The following is a 15,591-nucleotide window of genomic DNA, read 5'->3' on the forward strand; positions in this document are numbered from 1 at the left end:
CAATCCAATCAGGGTGAATTGCAACCATGGCAACACCTCTTCCTTGTCAGGTTTGTCTGTGGAGACACAAAAAGCTGGAGTAACTCAGCGGGGCAGAAGTCTATGGACCTTCCGCTGATGGACATAGTGGGGCAGGGTGTGTTGGAGACGCCCCTCAAACAAGGGAAGGGATATCACACCAGGGGGCCACATGAGTGGCAAGGGAGGGGGGGGGGGGGGGTTTGTGAAAACACTCTGTAACGATGGATTGAATGTATGTGTAGCTTTCGTGAATGGCGGAAGAATTTTTCGCACAGTTCCTGTATCGTATACGCTTTTTTACGCGAATAAAGTTTATTTTAATTTTTAAAAACTCAGCGTGTCAGGCAGCATCTATGGAGATAAGGAATAGAGGACGTTTCGGTTTGAGACCCATCTTCAGATTGCGAGTCAGGGGAGAGGGAAACAAGAAATATTAGCGTTGATATAGAGAGATATAGACGTTGTTATAGAGAGATATAGAGGTTGATATGAAACATAGAAAATAGGTGCAGGAGGAGGCCATTCGGCCCTTCGAGCCAGCACCGCCAGATTCATGGAGAGACAAAGAGGTTGATATGGAGAGATATAGACATTGATATGGAGACATATAGATGTTGATATAGAGAGATATAGAAGTTGATATGGACAGATATAGAAGTTCATATGGGCAGATATAGACTTTGATATGGAGAGATATAGACTTTGATATGGAGAGATCCAGGACCAATGAATGGTCTGTGGGCGGGCTGGGGTACGTACCACAGTCTGGGGGTTGCCCGGGTCTGGAGTGAAGCCCTCGGCTGGCTCGCAGCGCTCAGCGTGGCCGTTGCAGAAACAGCTGCCCATGGCGATGAAGTCGTAGATGGCGTAGTGCGCGAAGGCCTGGGGCTTGAGGGTGCTGTCCTGGGCTGAGCAGGGGCAGGCCTGGCGTTTGAGCATCCGGACACGTAGGTTGGTGACTCTCAGCCGCTCCTGGGCCCCGAGGCTGTACGGGTCACGCACGGGACGAGGCGGGGAGAGGGCGCGGAATATCACCTGCGGAGAGAGACGGGAGGATCAGGGGACCAAACGCTGAACTCAAATGTTAGATTTTCCCCACAATATCGGGCGATGAGTTTGGGGTAAACAGCGATATCGCAGAATAACTGGCCCGAGATCAAATGAATTGTCACTTTCCCCACATGAATTTATTCAAATTCTCTTGAATTATATTAGAGTCTCTATTAGAGGAAAATGACCCGAGATTCTTTACAGTGCTGTATAAACTGACACAGGCCACAACCAGTGCACACTGGATGACCATTTCACTGAACACTGATGCTCAGTCCGCCTTAGTCTACGCAATCTCCCAGTTGCCAAATATTTCAACTCCCTTTCCCATTCCCACACTGACCTTTCTGTCCTGGGATAGACACACAATGCTGGAGTAACTCAACGGGACAGGCAACATCTTTGGAGAGAAGGAATGGGTGCAGTTTCGGGTCGAGACCCTTCTTCACACAGCCTGAAGAAAGGTCTCGACACGAAACATCACCCATTCCTTCTCTCCAGAGATGCTGCCTGCTGAGTTACTCCAGCAATGTGTGTCTATCTTCGGTTTAAACCAGCATCTGCAGTTCCTTCCTACACATTTCTGTCCTGGGCCTCCTCTGTTGTCCGTGTGAGGCCACACACAAATTGGAGGAACAGCACCTCTTGTAGCCCAGTGGCATGAATATTGATTTCTCCAGCTTCAAGTAACCCTTGCATCCCCTCTCTCTCCGTCACTCTCCCACCCTAGTCCTCTTGCTAATGTCACCATTTGTATTCCTTCATCCCCAGCCAACAATGGAGCATTGTGGGCTCCACCCTTCCCGAGTCATCGATGCTGGTTGTTGTGTACCTTCCCACATGTCCAGTTTCCCCTTCCCTGACACCCAGTCTGGAGGAGGCTCCAGAGAGAGAGAGAGGAAGCCACAGAAGCGTTAGTTCAGGGTCTTATTGTCAGAGGACGGGTCCCAACCTAAAACGTCACCTGCACTTTCCCTCCACAGATGCCGCCTGACCCACTGAGTTAGTGCAGCCCTTTGTGCTTAGCTCAAGATTCCAGCATCTACATTATCTTATGTCACCAGGTAAATGTCTTCATCCGATAATGATGGTGTGGCCATTCCTCAGTACACTGTCATTTAGTTTAGTCTCGTTCAGAGATACAGCGCGGAAACAGGCCCTTCGGCCCATCTAGTCCGCGCCCAACCAGCGATCCCCAAACGCTAGCACTATCCTACACACTGAGGACAATTTATTCTACATTTTTATCAAAGCCAATTAACCTACAAACCTGTACATCTTTGGAGTGTGGGAGGAAACCGGAGCACCCGGAGAAAACCCACGTGGTCACGGGGAGAACGTGCAAATTCCATACAGACAACACCCGTAGTCAGGATCGAACCCGGATCCCTGGTGCTGCAAGGCAGCAACTCTACCACTGCGTCACCGTGCTGCCCTGTGCCTGAATCCTCAGTCGGAAATGTTGGTGCCTCCCCCAGTAATGAAGGTTTCTATTGTAGCTGTAGCTCAGCATACTCGTGCTTATGGCAGCCAACGTGACTTGATTTGAGTAACCAGCCATGCTCCCTCAAAGTGGTGTCTTTTCTCCCCAATACTAATAAGATTCCTTCCTCACAGCAGGGCGATGTGTAACTCCATCACCACCATTGCACATTGCGAAGCTCTGTGTTTGTCCGGGTAATATCCCGCCGAGTTACTCCAGCCTTTTGTGTCTCCATCTCATCTCAGGAATCAATCTGAACCGGGCTCTCTCCAAGGTAGGCTTAACTTCCCTTAGTGCAGGAAGGAACTGCAGATGCTGGTTTACACCATAGTCAGACACAAAGTGCTGGAGTAACTCAGCGGGTCAGGCAGCATCTCTGGAGAGAAGGCGTAGGAGATGGGTCAGAAGAACAAAAATGCCTGAAGGTCTCGACACGATACATCACCCATTCACTCTCTCCAGAGATGCTGCCTGACCCACTGAGTTACTCCAGCATTGTGTGTCACTTTTTTAACCTGAGGTTTAGTGATGAATGCTGTACAACAACAATAAATAAATCTCCTTACGTTAGTGCTCCAGCAGAAAACATGCATTTGTCTCGGAATTATTTGATTCTCTGCATCTTTCCTTTCTGCAAATAGCTTTTCACTGTACCTCGGTAAACGTGACACTATCCTAAACTCAAATTCAAACTCTGATCACCAGTTAGAGAGCGGTCCTGACCTACCAACAGGAGCCCCTCGGACTATCTTCAGTCGGTCTCTACGGGACTTTACCTTGCACTAAATGTTATTCTCTTTATCCTGCAATTCTTCCCGGCGGCTGTCACTCTACTCAACAACGTACCTCGGTGACTGCCAATCACCCCCCCACCCCCCGGACACTTATTATCACTTATTATTATTTATTTAAATCATTTGCTATGTCGCTCTTCCAGGGAGATGCTAAATGCATTTCGTTGTCTCTGTACTGTACACTGACAATGACAATTAAAATTGAATCTGAATCTGAATCTGAATCTGATCTGTACACTGTGGACGGCTCGATTGTAATCATGTACAGTCTTTCCGCTGACTGGATAGCAGGCACCAAAAAGGTTTTTCACTGTTTCTCGGTACACGTGACAATAAACTAAACTGAACTAATGAAGTTGCAAACTCTCATTCCGGGCCCATCAACTACTTTCTCTTTATTTTCCTGTTCTTCTCGCCAACATTATACTCCATCTGCCACCTTCTACATAGGCCACTCGACTGACCTGATTATAGCCCCTTGTTCCCTATTCATCCTCACAGTTGACTTTCTCATTCTGATATGCACCAGCAGCAAACATATTACACTCTCACTCATCAATAGAAATTGTGGAAAGCCCGAGACTAATCCCTGGGCACAACACTGATCGCAGTCTACCAACGCACAACATTCTTTGTCTTCTGAAGATAGTGCTGGAATAACTCAGCAGGTTAGGCAGCATCTCTGGAGAACATGGCTAGGTGAATTACTCCAGCACTGAAGAAGGGTCCTGACCCGAAACACCATCTATCCATGTTCTCCAGCAAAGCTGCCAGACCCACTGAGTTACTCCGGCACTTTGTGTCTTTTTTTGTAAACCAGCATCTGCAGTTCCTTGTTTCTTCCAGTTGTTTACCCTGATAGTAACATCTTCAAACAAAACAAAACACTTTCCAGTAAATCAAATGTGGTTTACCTTCATTAATATCAGTAGTAACAAAGTATGGGATCTGAAATCAGACAGGTAACCATGTCCAGACCACCTTATAATATAATTTGCCAGTGTCTATTAATGATCAGTTCCATTAGTTTGCCAATAACAGGTGCAGCGGTAGAACTGCAGCCTTACAACACCTGCAGCATCAGAGAACCCGGGTTCGATCCCGACTATGGGTGCTGCCTGTACGGAGTTTGTACGTTCTCCCCTTGGCCATGTGGGGTTTTTCCGAGGTCTTTGGTTTCCTCCCACACTCGAAAAAGATGTACAAGTATGTAGGTTCATTGGCTTGCCATATGTGTAAATTATCCCCAGTGTGTGTAGGATAGCGTTAATGTGCAGGGATTGCTGGTCGGTGCCGACTGGATGGGCCGAAGGGCCTGTTTCCGTGCTGTATCTCTCAACTAAACTAAACTAAACTGGTGAATTCCCAGTTGCTCCACAGTTCCCTATTCGGTTTTCCCCCTCCTTTATTAAATAACGGGGTCACATTTGCTCTCTCCCGCTCCGCTAGTAGAGGTCGAACACCAGCTTTCTGGCAGTCTCGGTTTCAGGGCCTCTCTGGATTATCCGTTTTTCTGGACCAACAGAGGTCACGTGATAATGTAACGGCAATACAACTCTGGCCCACCAAATGGCCCCCCTCCCGCCCCCCTCCCGTGTCTCTAAAGCAGCGCAGAGCGCCAGAAACTGAAATGAAATAAATGTAAAATGTAAACTGAATGTGAAGGGAATGACCTGCCGACCAATCCGTCTCCACGCCGTTTAGAGCCACGACCTCCGACCCCACACCCGACTCACAAGCTGCACCTGCAATCCCCTCTCACCTGCTGCTGTTTACTGTGGAATTCTCTGCCACAGAAGCAGTCGAGGCCAATTCACTGGATGTTTTCAAGACTCTCAAATTTTACTGCACCTTAATCGGTTAAGTGACAATAAACACAAACTTGAACTTGAACTGGAGTTAGATTTAGCTCTTAGAGTGAACAAAATCAAGGGATATGGGGAAAAAGCAGGAACGTGGGAATTCAGCCATGATCATATTGAATGGCTCGAAGGGCCGAATGGCCTACTCCGGCAACTATTTTCTATGTTTCTAATGTTGAAAGCAGATTGAATGGTAAATATGAAGTTGAATAAACACAAGATCTTGAAGAGTAAGGGCATGGAGTAAATGGACTGAATTGGCTTTCTTTACTGTTGCAATAATCTACAATGCAATGTCGATTCATGCCAAAACCCACAAACTAAAACCAAAACAAAATCCGTGGATAAAAGAGATTTGGAAAATAAACAAATTAGATATTTGTGACTTAAAGGGTTTCCTGTTTACCAAGTGAGCATCTTGCAAATGTTGACTCCAGGTATTTGTTAGGAATGGCAGCGAATTGTGGACGCAGCCCAGACCATCACACAAACCAACCTCCCTTCCATTAACTCCATCTATTCCTCGGCAAGGCCAGCAGCATAATCAAGGACTAGTCACCTGGCCACTCCCTCTTCTCCCCTCTCCCATCAGGCAAAAAGTACAGAAGTGAGAAAACGCACACCTCCAGATTCAGGGACAATTTCTTCCCAGCTGTTGTCAGGCAACTGATCCATCCTACCTCAACCAGAGAGCAGTGCTGAATCTACCTCACTGGTGACCCTCGGACTATCCTTGATCGGACTTTACTGACTTCAGCTTGCACTAAACGTTATTCCCTTACAATGTATCTGTACACTTTGAATGGCTGGATTGTAATTATGTATTGTATTTGCGCTGACTGGTTAAGACGCAGCAAAATCTTTTCACTGTACACGTGACAATAAACTAAACTGATGTGAACTGAACACAGGAGAAGGGTCTCGACCTGAAACGTTACCTATTCCTTTTCTCCAGAGATGCTGCCTGTCCTGCTGACTAGTGCATGTTGGTCAGCTTGGGCAAGATGGGTCGAAGGCATGTTTCCATGACTACTATACAGTGTGTTATCCCACTTTTTACACACTAGGGGCAATTTACGGAGGCCAATTATCCTAAAAACCCACACGTCTTTGGGATGTGGGAGGAAACCGGAATACACAGCGGAAACCCAAGTGGTCACAGCAAGAACATGCAAACTCCACACAAACGGCATCTGAGGTCAGGATTGAAAACGCATCTCTGGTGCTGAGAGATGACATGCAGATGCTGTTTCATCAGGCACGCTCTGTAGGTGTTTCTTCAGTGTAGTTTAGTTTAGAGATACAGCATGGCAAACAGGCCCTTTGGCCAACCGAGTCCATGCCAGCCAGCAATCCCCGTACACTAGTTCTATCCTGCACACTGGGGACAAATTCACAGAAGCCAATTAACGTACAAACCCGCATGTATTTAGTCTTTAGTGGTCAGACTTTAGAGATACAGTGTAGAAACAGACCCTTCAGCTCACTGAGTCCGCGCCGACCAGCGATCACCCTGCACACTAGCACTATCCTAAACATTGTTATTTATAGTTTTTACCAAAGCCAATTAACCTACAAACCTGTATGTCTTTGGAGTGCGGGATGAAACCGGAGCACCCGGAGAAAACCCATGTGGTCACGGGGAGAACGTGCAAACTCCGTACAGTCAGCACCCGTAGTCAGGTTCGAACCCGGGTTTTTGCGCTGTGAGGCAGCAACTCTACCGCTGCGCCACCGTGCCGCCCGGGGAACTTCCAGTCCTCGGGTAATATCTACGTATGACTGAGCCATGCCCGTGTGTTCTGTGGCTTGACCCTGTACAAGACCATTGAGTCATAGTCAGAGAGTCATAGAGTGATACAGCATGGAGACTAGTCCCACCTACCTGCATTTGGTTCATATCCCTCCACACCCATCCCATCTATGTACCTGTCTTACTGTTTCTTGAATGTTGTGATAGACCCTGCCTCAACAACCTCCTCTGGCAGCTCGTTCCATACACCCATCACCCTTTGTGTGAAGAAGTTACTCCACACATTCCTATTAAATCTTTTCCCCTTCACCTTAAACCTATGTCCTCTGGTGAACAATTCATCTACTCTGGGCAAGAGACTCTGTGCATCTACCCGATCTATTCCTCCCAGGAATAGCTCCAAGATGCTCCAAGATGGCTGCCTGAGGCGGTGCTCTGCAGTGTCAGAGTATCCCGGTGCAGCGGGTGTAGCTGCTGTCTCTCCAGCTCGCTGGACCACCTACTGCGGGTGCCCAACATGCAGCATCCTTCATGGGCAGCTACCTGACCAGTCGGTACCCTCAGAGGGAGCAGCTACCTGCCCACCAGGCTGAAGGACCCCAGAGAGCGCGCGGTACTCCCGCAATATGCCTGACATCACCTTCACTGCCGACAGACACAAAATACTGGGGTAACAGCGGGACAGGCAACACCTCTGGATAGAAGGAATCGGTGATGTTTTGGGTCAATAGACAATAGACAATAGACAATAGGTGCACGAGTAGGCCATTCGGCCCTTCGAGCCAGCACCGCCATTCAATGTGATCATGGCTGATCATCGGGACGACAGATGGCACAATGGGCTAAGTGTTCGACTGGCAACCGGAAGGTAGCCGGTTCGAATCCCGCTTGGAGTGCATACTGTCGTTGTGTCCTTGGGCAAGACACTTCACCCACCTTTGCCTGTGTGTGAATGTGTGTGAATGTGTGTGAGTGATTGGTGGTGGTCGGAGGGGCCGTAGGCGCAGATTGGCAGCCACGCTTCCGTCAGTCTGCCCCAGGGCAGCTGTGGCTACAGAAGTAGCTTACCACCACCGAGTATGACTGAGGAGTGAATGAATAATGCGATGTAAAGCGCCTTGAGTATTAGAAAGGCGCTATATAAATCCCCAATCAGTACCCCGTTCCTGCCTTCTCCCCATATCCCCTGACTCCAGTATTTTTAAGAGCCCTATGAAGCTCTCTCTTGAAAGCATCCAGAGAACCCGCCTCCACCTGTCCTCTGAGGCAGAGAATTCCACAGACTCACCACTCTATGTGAGAAAAAGTGTTTCCTCATCTCCGTTCTAAATGGCTCACTCCTTATTCTTAAACTGTGGCCCCTGGTTCTGGACTCCCCCAACATCGGGAACATGTTTCCTGCCTCTAGCGTGTCCAAGCCCTTAACAATCTTATATGTTTCAATGAGATATCCTCTCATCCTTCTAAACTCCTGAGTGTACAAGCCCAGCCGCTCCATTCTCGAGACCCTTCTTCAGACTGAGAGTCTGGGGAGAGGGAGGTTAAAGTGTTTAGCAACCGGGAGATCATGTAGGTCTAGGCCGACTGAGCGGAGATGTTCTGCGTACCGATCGCCGGATACAGTCGACCTTTGTCCTCTTTGATCTCTCGATTTCACACCTTTCCCATCCACATCTCTCATTTCTCTCTCCCCTGACTCTTAGTCTGAAGTAGATTCCCAACCCGAAAGGTCACCCATACCTTCTATTCTGAGATGCTGCCTGCCCTGCTGAGTTACTCCAGCATTTTGTGTCCATCTTCAGTATAAACCAGCATCTGCAGTTCCTTTCTACATACAGTATCTCTTTCATTGCTTTATCTATGGTTGGACTGGTGACCATATGAAATCTGAGTGTGACTTCCTCAATCAATCCATCAATTCAGAAGTTCAGAAGTTCAGCCCATCAAGTCTACTCCGCCATTCAATCACGGCTGATCTATCTTTTCCATTCTCCTGCCTGTTCCCCATATCCCCTGACACCGGTACTAATCAAGAATCTGGCAATCTTCGCCTTAAAAATATCCATTGACTTGGCCTCCACAACCTTCTGTGGCAATGAATTCTACAGATTCACCACCCTGTGACTAAATAAAATCCCCCTCATCTCCCTTGTAAAGGTATGTCCTTTAATTCTGAGGCTATGGCCTCTGGTTCTAGGCTCTCCCACTAATGAAAACATTCTCTCCACTTCCACTCTATCCAGGCCTTTCACAATTTGGTAAGTTTCGATGAGGATCCCCATCATCCTTCTAAACTCCGTTGAGTGGAGGCCCAGTGCCGTCAAACACTCATCAAATGCGAAACCCCATAAATTCCTGGTTATCTTCAGTTGCTTCTTCCCGCTAATTGTGCTTCTTTCTCCTTCAAAAACCAACATCTCATCCACCATTGAGCTTCAAATGTAACATCCAGTCGATGAAATTCCTCCGGTGCCGTGTTGATCACAAGTAACATTCTCCTCCTACTGTATCGAACAAACAACTTGTCGGAACAGGCCAAACTCTCCTCACCAACCTCTGCATGCCAGAACTCATTCCTTTCATCCAGAACTGAAAAAATGTTGCTCTTCTCCGACCTGCCAAAATATTTCCCAGTATCTCTGGAGACTAGCGATTGCACTTCCCTCCTCGTCTTTAACATCTGTTGGATCGGAGCAAATGCTCATCTTGCCATTTGCTTTCTCAACACACAGCAGGCTGTTAGACGCATGTACTGGACTACTAGCCCTGCCCAACACAGCTCCTTGATATCCAGTGGCAATGCCGTGGTGGGTGGACTACTGACTGCTACCTGACTGTCAAAGCTGCCACAGCCAGACATTAAAACAGGTTTTATCCACGAGTAGTTGCTCGACTCAACAGCCAAAAATCTGTAGCCTCCCTTTGATCTGGTATTTTGTTGGTTCACATGCTTGATCAATGGTGTTTTATCAATTATTAATGTTTAGTGTTTTCTGAGTGATTGGTAACTGTCACTGTACGTCATGTTGTTACTTGTGGGCAGAGCACCAAGGCAAATTCCTTGTATGTGAATACTTGGCCAATAAACCTACTCACTTACCTCTCAACCAGGACTAGATGGAGATGCCGCCTTGTCTTTCAGCTCTGGTAAGTAAGTAAGTACGTTTATTGGCCAAGTATTCACATACAAGGAATTTGCATTGGTGCTCCGCCCACAAGTGACAACATGACATACAGTGACAGTAACGAATGACTTAGAAAACACTAACCATTAATAATAATAAAACATTAATGATAAAACACCACTGATCAAGCATGTGAACCAACAAAATACAAAATAAAAAGCATCTGCCACTGTGCCACTGCAATGATTCGATCTTTTTAAGAACTTGATACTTGAAAAGTATAAGTTGGCAGCGGGAATGTGGTGACGTTTGTGCGCAGCCTCAGAAGATATCTACTATTTTTATGCCACAATCGTAGCACTTGTACACTTATGTATGATTATGCTTATGTGTAGTATGTTTTTTTTACTGGATTATACGCAAAACAAAGACTTTTACTGTATCCAGGTACATGTGATAATTAAGTACTGTTGACCATTGTAATGTACAGGCGACATTTCAAAAGGTCATAAGTTCTAGGAGCAGAATTAGGCCATTCGGCCCATCACGTCTACTCCGTCATTCAATCATGACTGATCTATCTCTCCCTCGCAACCTCATTCTCCTGCCTTCGCCCCATATCCCCTGACAGCCAGACTAATCAAGAATTTGCCAATGTCCACCTTAAAAATATCCACTGACTTTGCCTCAACAGCCTTTGTGGCAAAGAGTTCCCCACAGATTCACCATCCTCTGACTGAAGAAATTTCTCCTCATCCCTTTTCTAAAAGTACATCTTTTTATTCTGAGGTTGTGCCCTCTGGTCCTAGACTCTCCCACCAGTGGAAATATCCTCTCTGCATCCACTCTATCCAGGCCTTTCACTATTCAGCGAGTGCCCATGAGGTCCCTGCTCATGTGTGGAATTAGATAAACACACTGGGATCAGTACCTCTGCCCAACACGGCTGCTTGGCACCCAGTTGCAATGCCATCGACCTACTGACTGACCCCTGACACCCGTGCTAACCGAAAAGCTGTCAATCTCTGCCTTAAAAAGAGATTCCTCCTACATCCCAAACAAGATGCGGGCCAGTTGGCTGATTGGCCTCAGTGTGTGGGTGAGTGGTTGAATCTGTGAGGGAGCAATTGATGGGGATATGGGGACAATGAAGAGTGTTAGGGCAGGATTAGGGTATGGACAACACGGTGACACAGTGGAGCAGTTGCTGCCTCACAGCGCCAGAGACCCGGGTCTGGCGCTGTCTGTGCAGAGTTTGTACGTTCTCCCCGTGACCTGCATGGGTTTTCCCCGGGATCTACAGTTTCCTTACACACTCCAAAGACGTACAGTTTTATGGGTTAATAATAGGCTTTGGTATAAATGTAAATTGTCCCCCAGTGTATGTAGGATAATGTTAGTGTCCGGGGATCGCTGGTCGGTGTGGACTCTGTGGGTGGAAGGGCCTGTTTCCGCGCTGTTTCTCTAAACAAAACTTCTTCAGTCTAAAGAAGGGTCTCGACCCAAAACGCCAGCCATTCCTTCCCTCCAGAGATGCTGCCTGACCCGCTGAGTTACTGCAGCATTTTCGGTTCAAACCAGCATCTGCAGTTCGTTCCTGCACCAAACCAGCGTCAAAGTGAATGGGTGCTCCATGCAGAGTTGCTGGGCCAAAGGGGCGGTTTGTGTGCTAGATTTCTCTCTCTGACTCTGACTTGTAACGCCTGCACCAGCCCGGCTCTGCGCTCCCCGTTTGTGCCGCGGTCTCACATTTCACTGCGCCTACGTCTGTGGACCTTCACACGATCCTGGCCTGACTGTGTGGAGAGCCTCTACTCTCTCCGCCCATCGTTGCTGGAGTGTCAGAGGTGCCGCCTGTCCCGCTGAGTTACTCCAGCACTTTGTTTCTATCTTGGGAGTAAACCAGCATCTGCAGTTCCTTCCTACACAAGTTTCCAGCAGAACTCGGTTACTGTTTTCAGTACGGCAACAATTTGTTTTTTGGATTAGTTTAATTTAGAGACACAGCGCAGAACCAGGCCCTTTGGCCCACTGAGTCCATGCTGACCAGCAATCCCCATGCACTAAAACTATCCTAAACAGTAGGGACAATCTACAATTTTTACCGAAGGCAATTAACCTGCAAACCTTTACGTCTCTGGAGTGTGGGAGGAAATTGGACCTCCTAGAGGGAGCCCTCAAGGTTACGGGGAGAACGAACAAATTCCATGAACAGCACCCGTAGTCAGGATCGAACCCTGTAAGGCAGCAACTCTACCGCTGTGCCACAAATGCCATAACAATATGTTGTGTCTGCTCATGGTTATTTATAATGAACCAGTAACAGTCCACTGAAGGCAGTTTATAATAGTCCTGTGTCACCCGTACACTAGTTCTAAACTACTAGTTCTAAAGTTCTAAAGTACTAGTTCTAAACTAGTAGTTTACACTAGTTCTAAACTACACACGAGTGACAAATTTACAGAAGATAATTAATTTTCAAACTTGCACTTCAAACTATTATACGTATATAGACTTTAGACTATAGACAGATAGTATGGAACCAGTCCCTTCGGCCCACAGAGTCCGCGATGACCAGCGAGACACTAACATTATCCTACACACAAGGGATAATTTAGTATTTATACCAAAGCCAATTAACCTACAAACCTGTACGTCTTTGGAGTGTGGGTGGAAACCGGAGCACCTGGGGAAAACCCACATGGTCACAGAGAGAACGTACAAACTCTACACAGACAGCACCTGTGGTCAGGATCGAACCCGGGCCCCTGGCGCTGTAAGGCAGCAACTCTACCGCTGCGCCACCGTGCCACCACAATGATTCGATCTTTTTCAGAACTTGATACTTGAAAAGTATAAGTTGGCAGTGGGAATATGGTGACGTTTGTGCGCTGCCTCAGAAGATATCTACTATTTTTACGCCACAATCGTAGCACTCGTACACTTATGTATGATTATGCTTATGTGTAGTATGATTTTTTTTACTGGATTATACGCAAAACAAAGACTGTTACTGTATCCAGGTCCATGTGATAATTAAGTACTGTTGACCATTGCAATGTACAGGCGACATTTCGTAAAGTCATAAGTTCCAGGAGCAGAATTAGGCCATTCTGCCCATCAAGACTGCTCCCCAGTCAATCATGGCTGACCTATCTTTCCCTCTCAACCCCATTCTCCTGCCTTCTCCCCATAACCCCTGACATGTGTACCAATCAAGAATCTACCTGTCTCTGCCTTAAAAATATCCACTGACTTGGCCTCCACAACCTTCTGTGCGAAGAATTCCACAGATTCATCACCCTCTGACTGAAGACCTTTCTCCTCATCTCCTTCCTAAAAGAACGTCCTTTAATTCTGAGGCTGTGACCTCTAGTCCTAGACTCTCTCACAAGTGGAAACATCCTCTCCACATCCACTCTATCCAAGCCTTTCACTAATTTGTATGTTTCCTAGAAGTCCCCCCCCCCCCCCCCCTCATCTTCTAAGCTCCAGCGAGTACAGGCCCAGTGCCGACAAATGCTCATCATAGATTAACCTACTCATTCCTGGGATCATTCTTGTAAACCTCCTCTGGGCCCTCTCCAGAGCCAGCACATCCTTCCTCAGATATGGTGTCCAAAATTGCTCACAATATTCCAAATGCGGCCTGACCAGCAGCTTATAGAGCCTCAGAATTACACAGCCTCAGCATTTCCCTGCATATTCATGTGCCTATCATATCCATAAGCCTCTTAAATGCCGTTACCATATCATCTTCCTGGCAATGTTCCAGGCATGCATCCCCTCTGAGTAAATAACTTGCCCCTCACATCTCCTTTAAACTTTTCCCCTCTCACCTTAAAGCTGTGCCTTCTAGTCTTTGATATTTCCATCCTGGGAAACAAGTTATAACTATCTACCCCATCTGCCACGCATGATTTAGTGCGGCACGGAGGCGCAGCGGTCGATTTGCTGCATTACAGCGCCAGTGACGTGTGCTTGTCTGTACGGAGTTTGCACGTTCTACCTGCGTGGGTATACCTGCGTGGGTATACCTGCGTGGGTATTCTCTGAGATCTCCAGTTTCCTCCCACACTCCAAAGACATACAGGTTTGTGGGTTAATTGGGTTTGGTATAATTGTAAATTGTCCTAAGTGTGCGTAGGATAGCGTTAGTGTGCAGGGATCGCAGGTCAGTGCGGACTCAGGGGACCGACGTGCTTGTTTCCGCGCTGTATCTCTAATCTAAACTAAACTAAAAAATAGACACAAAAAGTTGGAGTAACTCAGCCGGGTTGAGCTGCATCTCTGGAGAGAAGCAGTGGGTGAGGGAGTGCAGCGTAGGTTTACACGGTTAATTCCCGGGATGGCGGGACTGTCATATGCTGAGAGAATGGAGCAGCTGGGCTTGTACACTCTGGAGTTTAGAAGGATGAGAGGATATCTCATTGAAACATATAAGATTGTTAAGGGCTTGGACACGCTAGAGTCAGGAAACATGTTCCCGATGTTGGGTGAGTCCAGAACCAGGGGCCACAGTTTAAGAATAAGGAGTAAGCCATTTAGAACGGAGACGAGGAGACACTTTTTCTCACAGAGTGGTGAGTCTGTGGAATTCTCTGCCTCAGAGGGCGGTGGAGGCAGGTTCTCTGGATGCTTTCAAGAGAGAGCTAGATAGGGTTCTTAAGGATAGCGGAGTCAGTGGATATGGGGAGAAGGCAGGAACGGGGTAGTGATTGTGGATGATCAGCCATGATCACATTGAATGGCGGTGCTGGCTCGAAGGGCTGAATGGCCTCCTCCTGCACCTATTATCTATTGTGACGTTTCGGCTCGAGACCACTTCATCTCACATTCCAGCTCAAGACCTAACTGGCTGTATTGGTGATTAGGGGGGGTCAGGGGATGCAGTCCTTGGGTTCCGTGCTCTGTTGGACAGCCAGGGAGGGTACAGTCTGCCCTCCAGATGTTTATTCTCCGTCTCCGCGGCAACAAGGGAGTGAGTTAAATGCTGAATATTTCTCAATGTTGCCCGCCCGCTACTGTGCAAGCGCACGCTTCTCCTTCACCTCCGAGCACGGTGCATGAGGTAACATGTCGCAGAATTCTTTCCAAATACTTCAGTGCCTCCGTGACCCCCACCCTGAAGCACTTTCATTCTTTGATATGTGTGTGAATCTGCCGTCGATCCTTGGACTGGGATCATCACTTGTGGCGGGTTCCCGGGGATGCGTGCAAGCTAATGACTAGTCATCGCGCCCGGCCTCGCAGTCTTCCGTGAGACATGGAGAAAGCCGGAGATTAGTGTGTTTTGTGATGACAGAATTACTGCGTGGGACAGCCCCAGCATTACAGGATTAGCACGTGCACACACATTCCTCCCTCCGCTCCCAGCCAGCAGCTCGTGTTCCAGCACTGGCCCTCCCTACCCTAAACACAGTAACGCACCAACACTCTGCTTCATTCCTGCTACATTAACATCTCCTTTAGTCAGTTGAGTTTAGTTTATTGTCACGTGTAC

General features: G+C 47.6%; 1 protein-coding gene across 3 annotated transcripts in view; it reads right to left on the minus strand.

The window, feature by feature from the left end:
• The window catches only part of ntn4 (netrin 4), an 86,877-nt gene that overhangs the window by 44,671 nt on the left and 26,615 nt on the right, over positions 1-15,591 (minus strand). For all 3 annotated transcript variants that reach the window (XM_033039407.1, XM_033039408.1, XM_033039406.1), the window contains exon 3: positions 781-1,056. In XM_033039407.1, coding sequence (XP_032895298.1) covers positions 781-1,056 — 276 coding nt within the window. The remainder of the gene's footprint in view (positions 1-780; positions 1,057-15,591) is intronic.

The sequence above is a fragment of the Amblyraja radiata genome, chromosome 21, assembly GCF_010909765.2.
Source record: "Amblyraja radiata isolate CabotCenter1 chromosome 21, sAmbRad1.1.pri, whole genome shotgun sequence".
NCBI lineage: Eukaryota > Metazoa > Chordata > Chondrichthyes > Rajiformes > Rajidae > Amblyraja > Amblyraja radiata.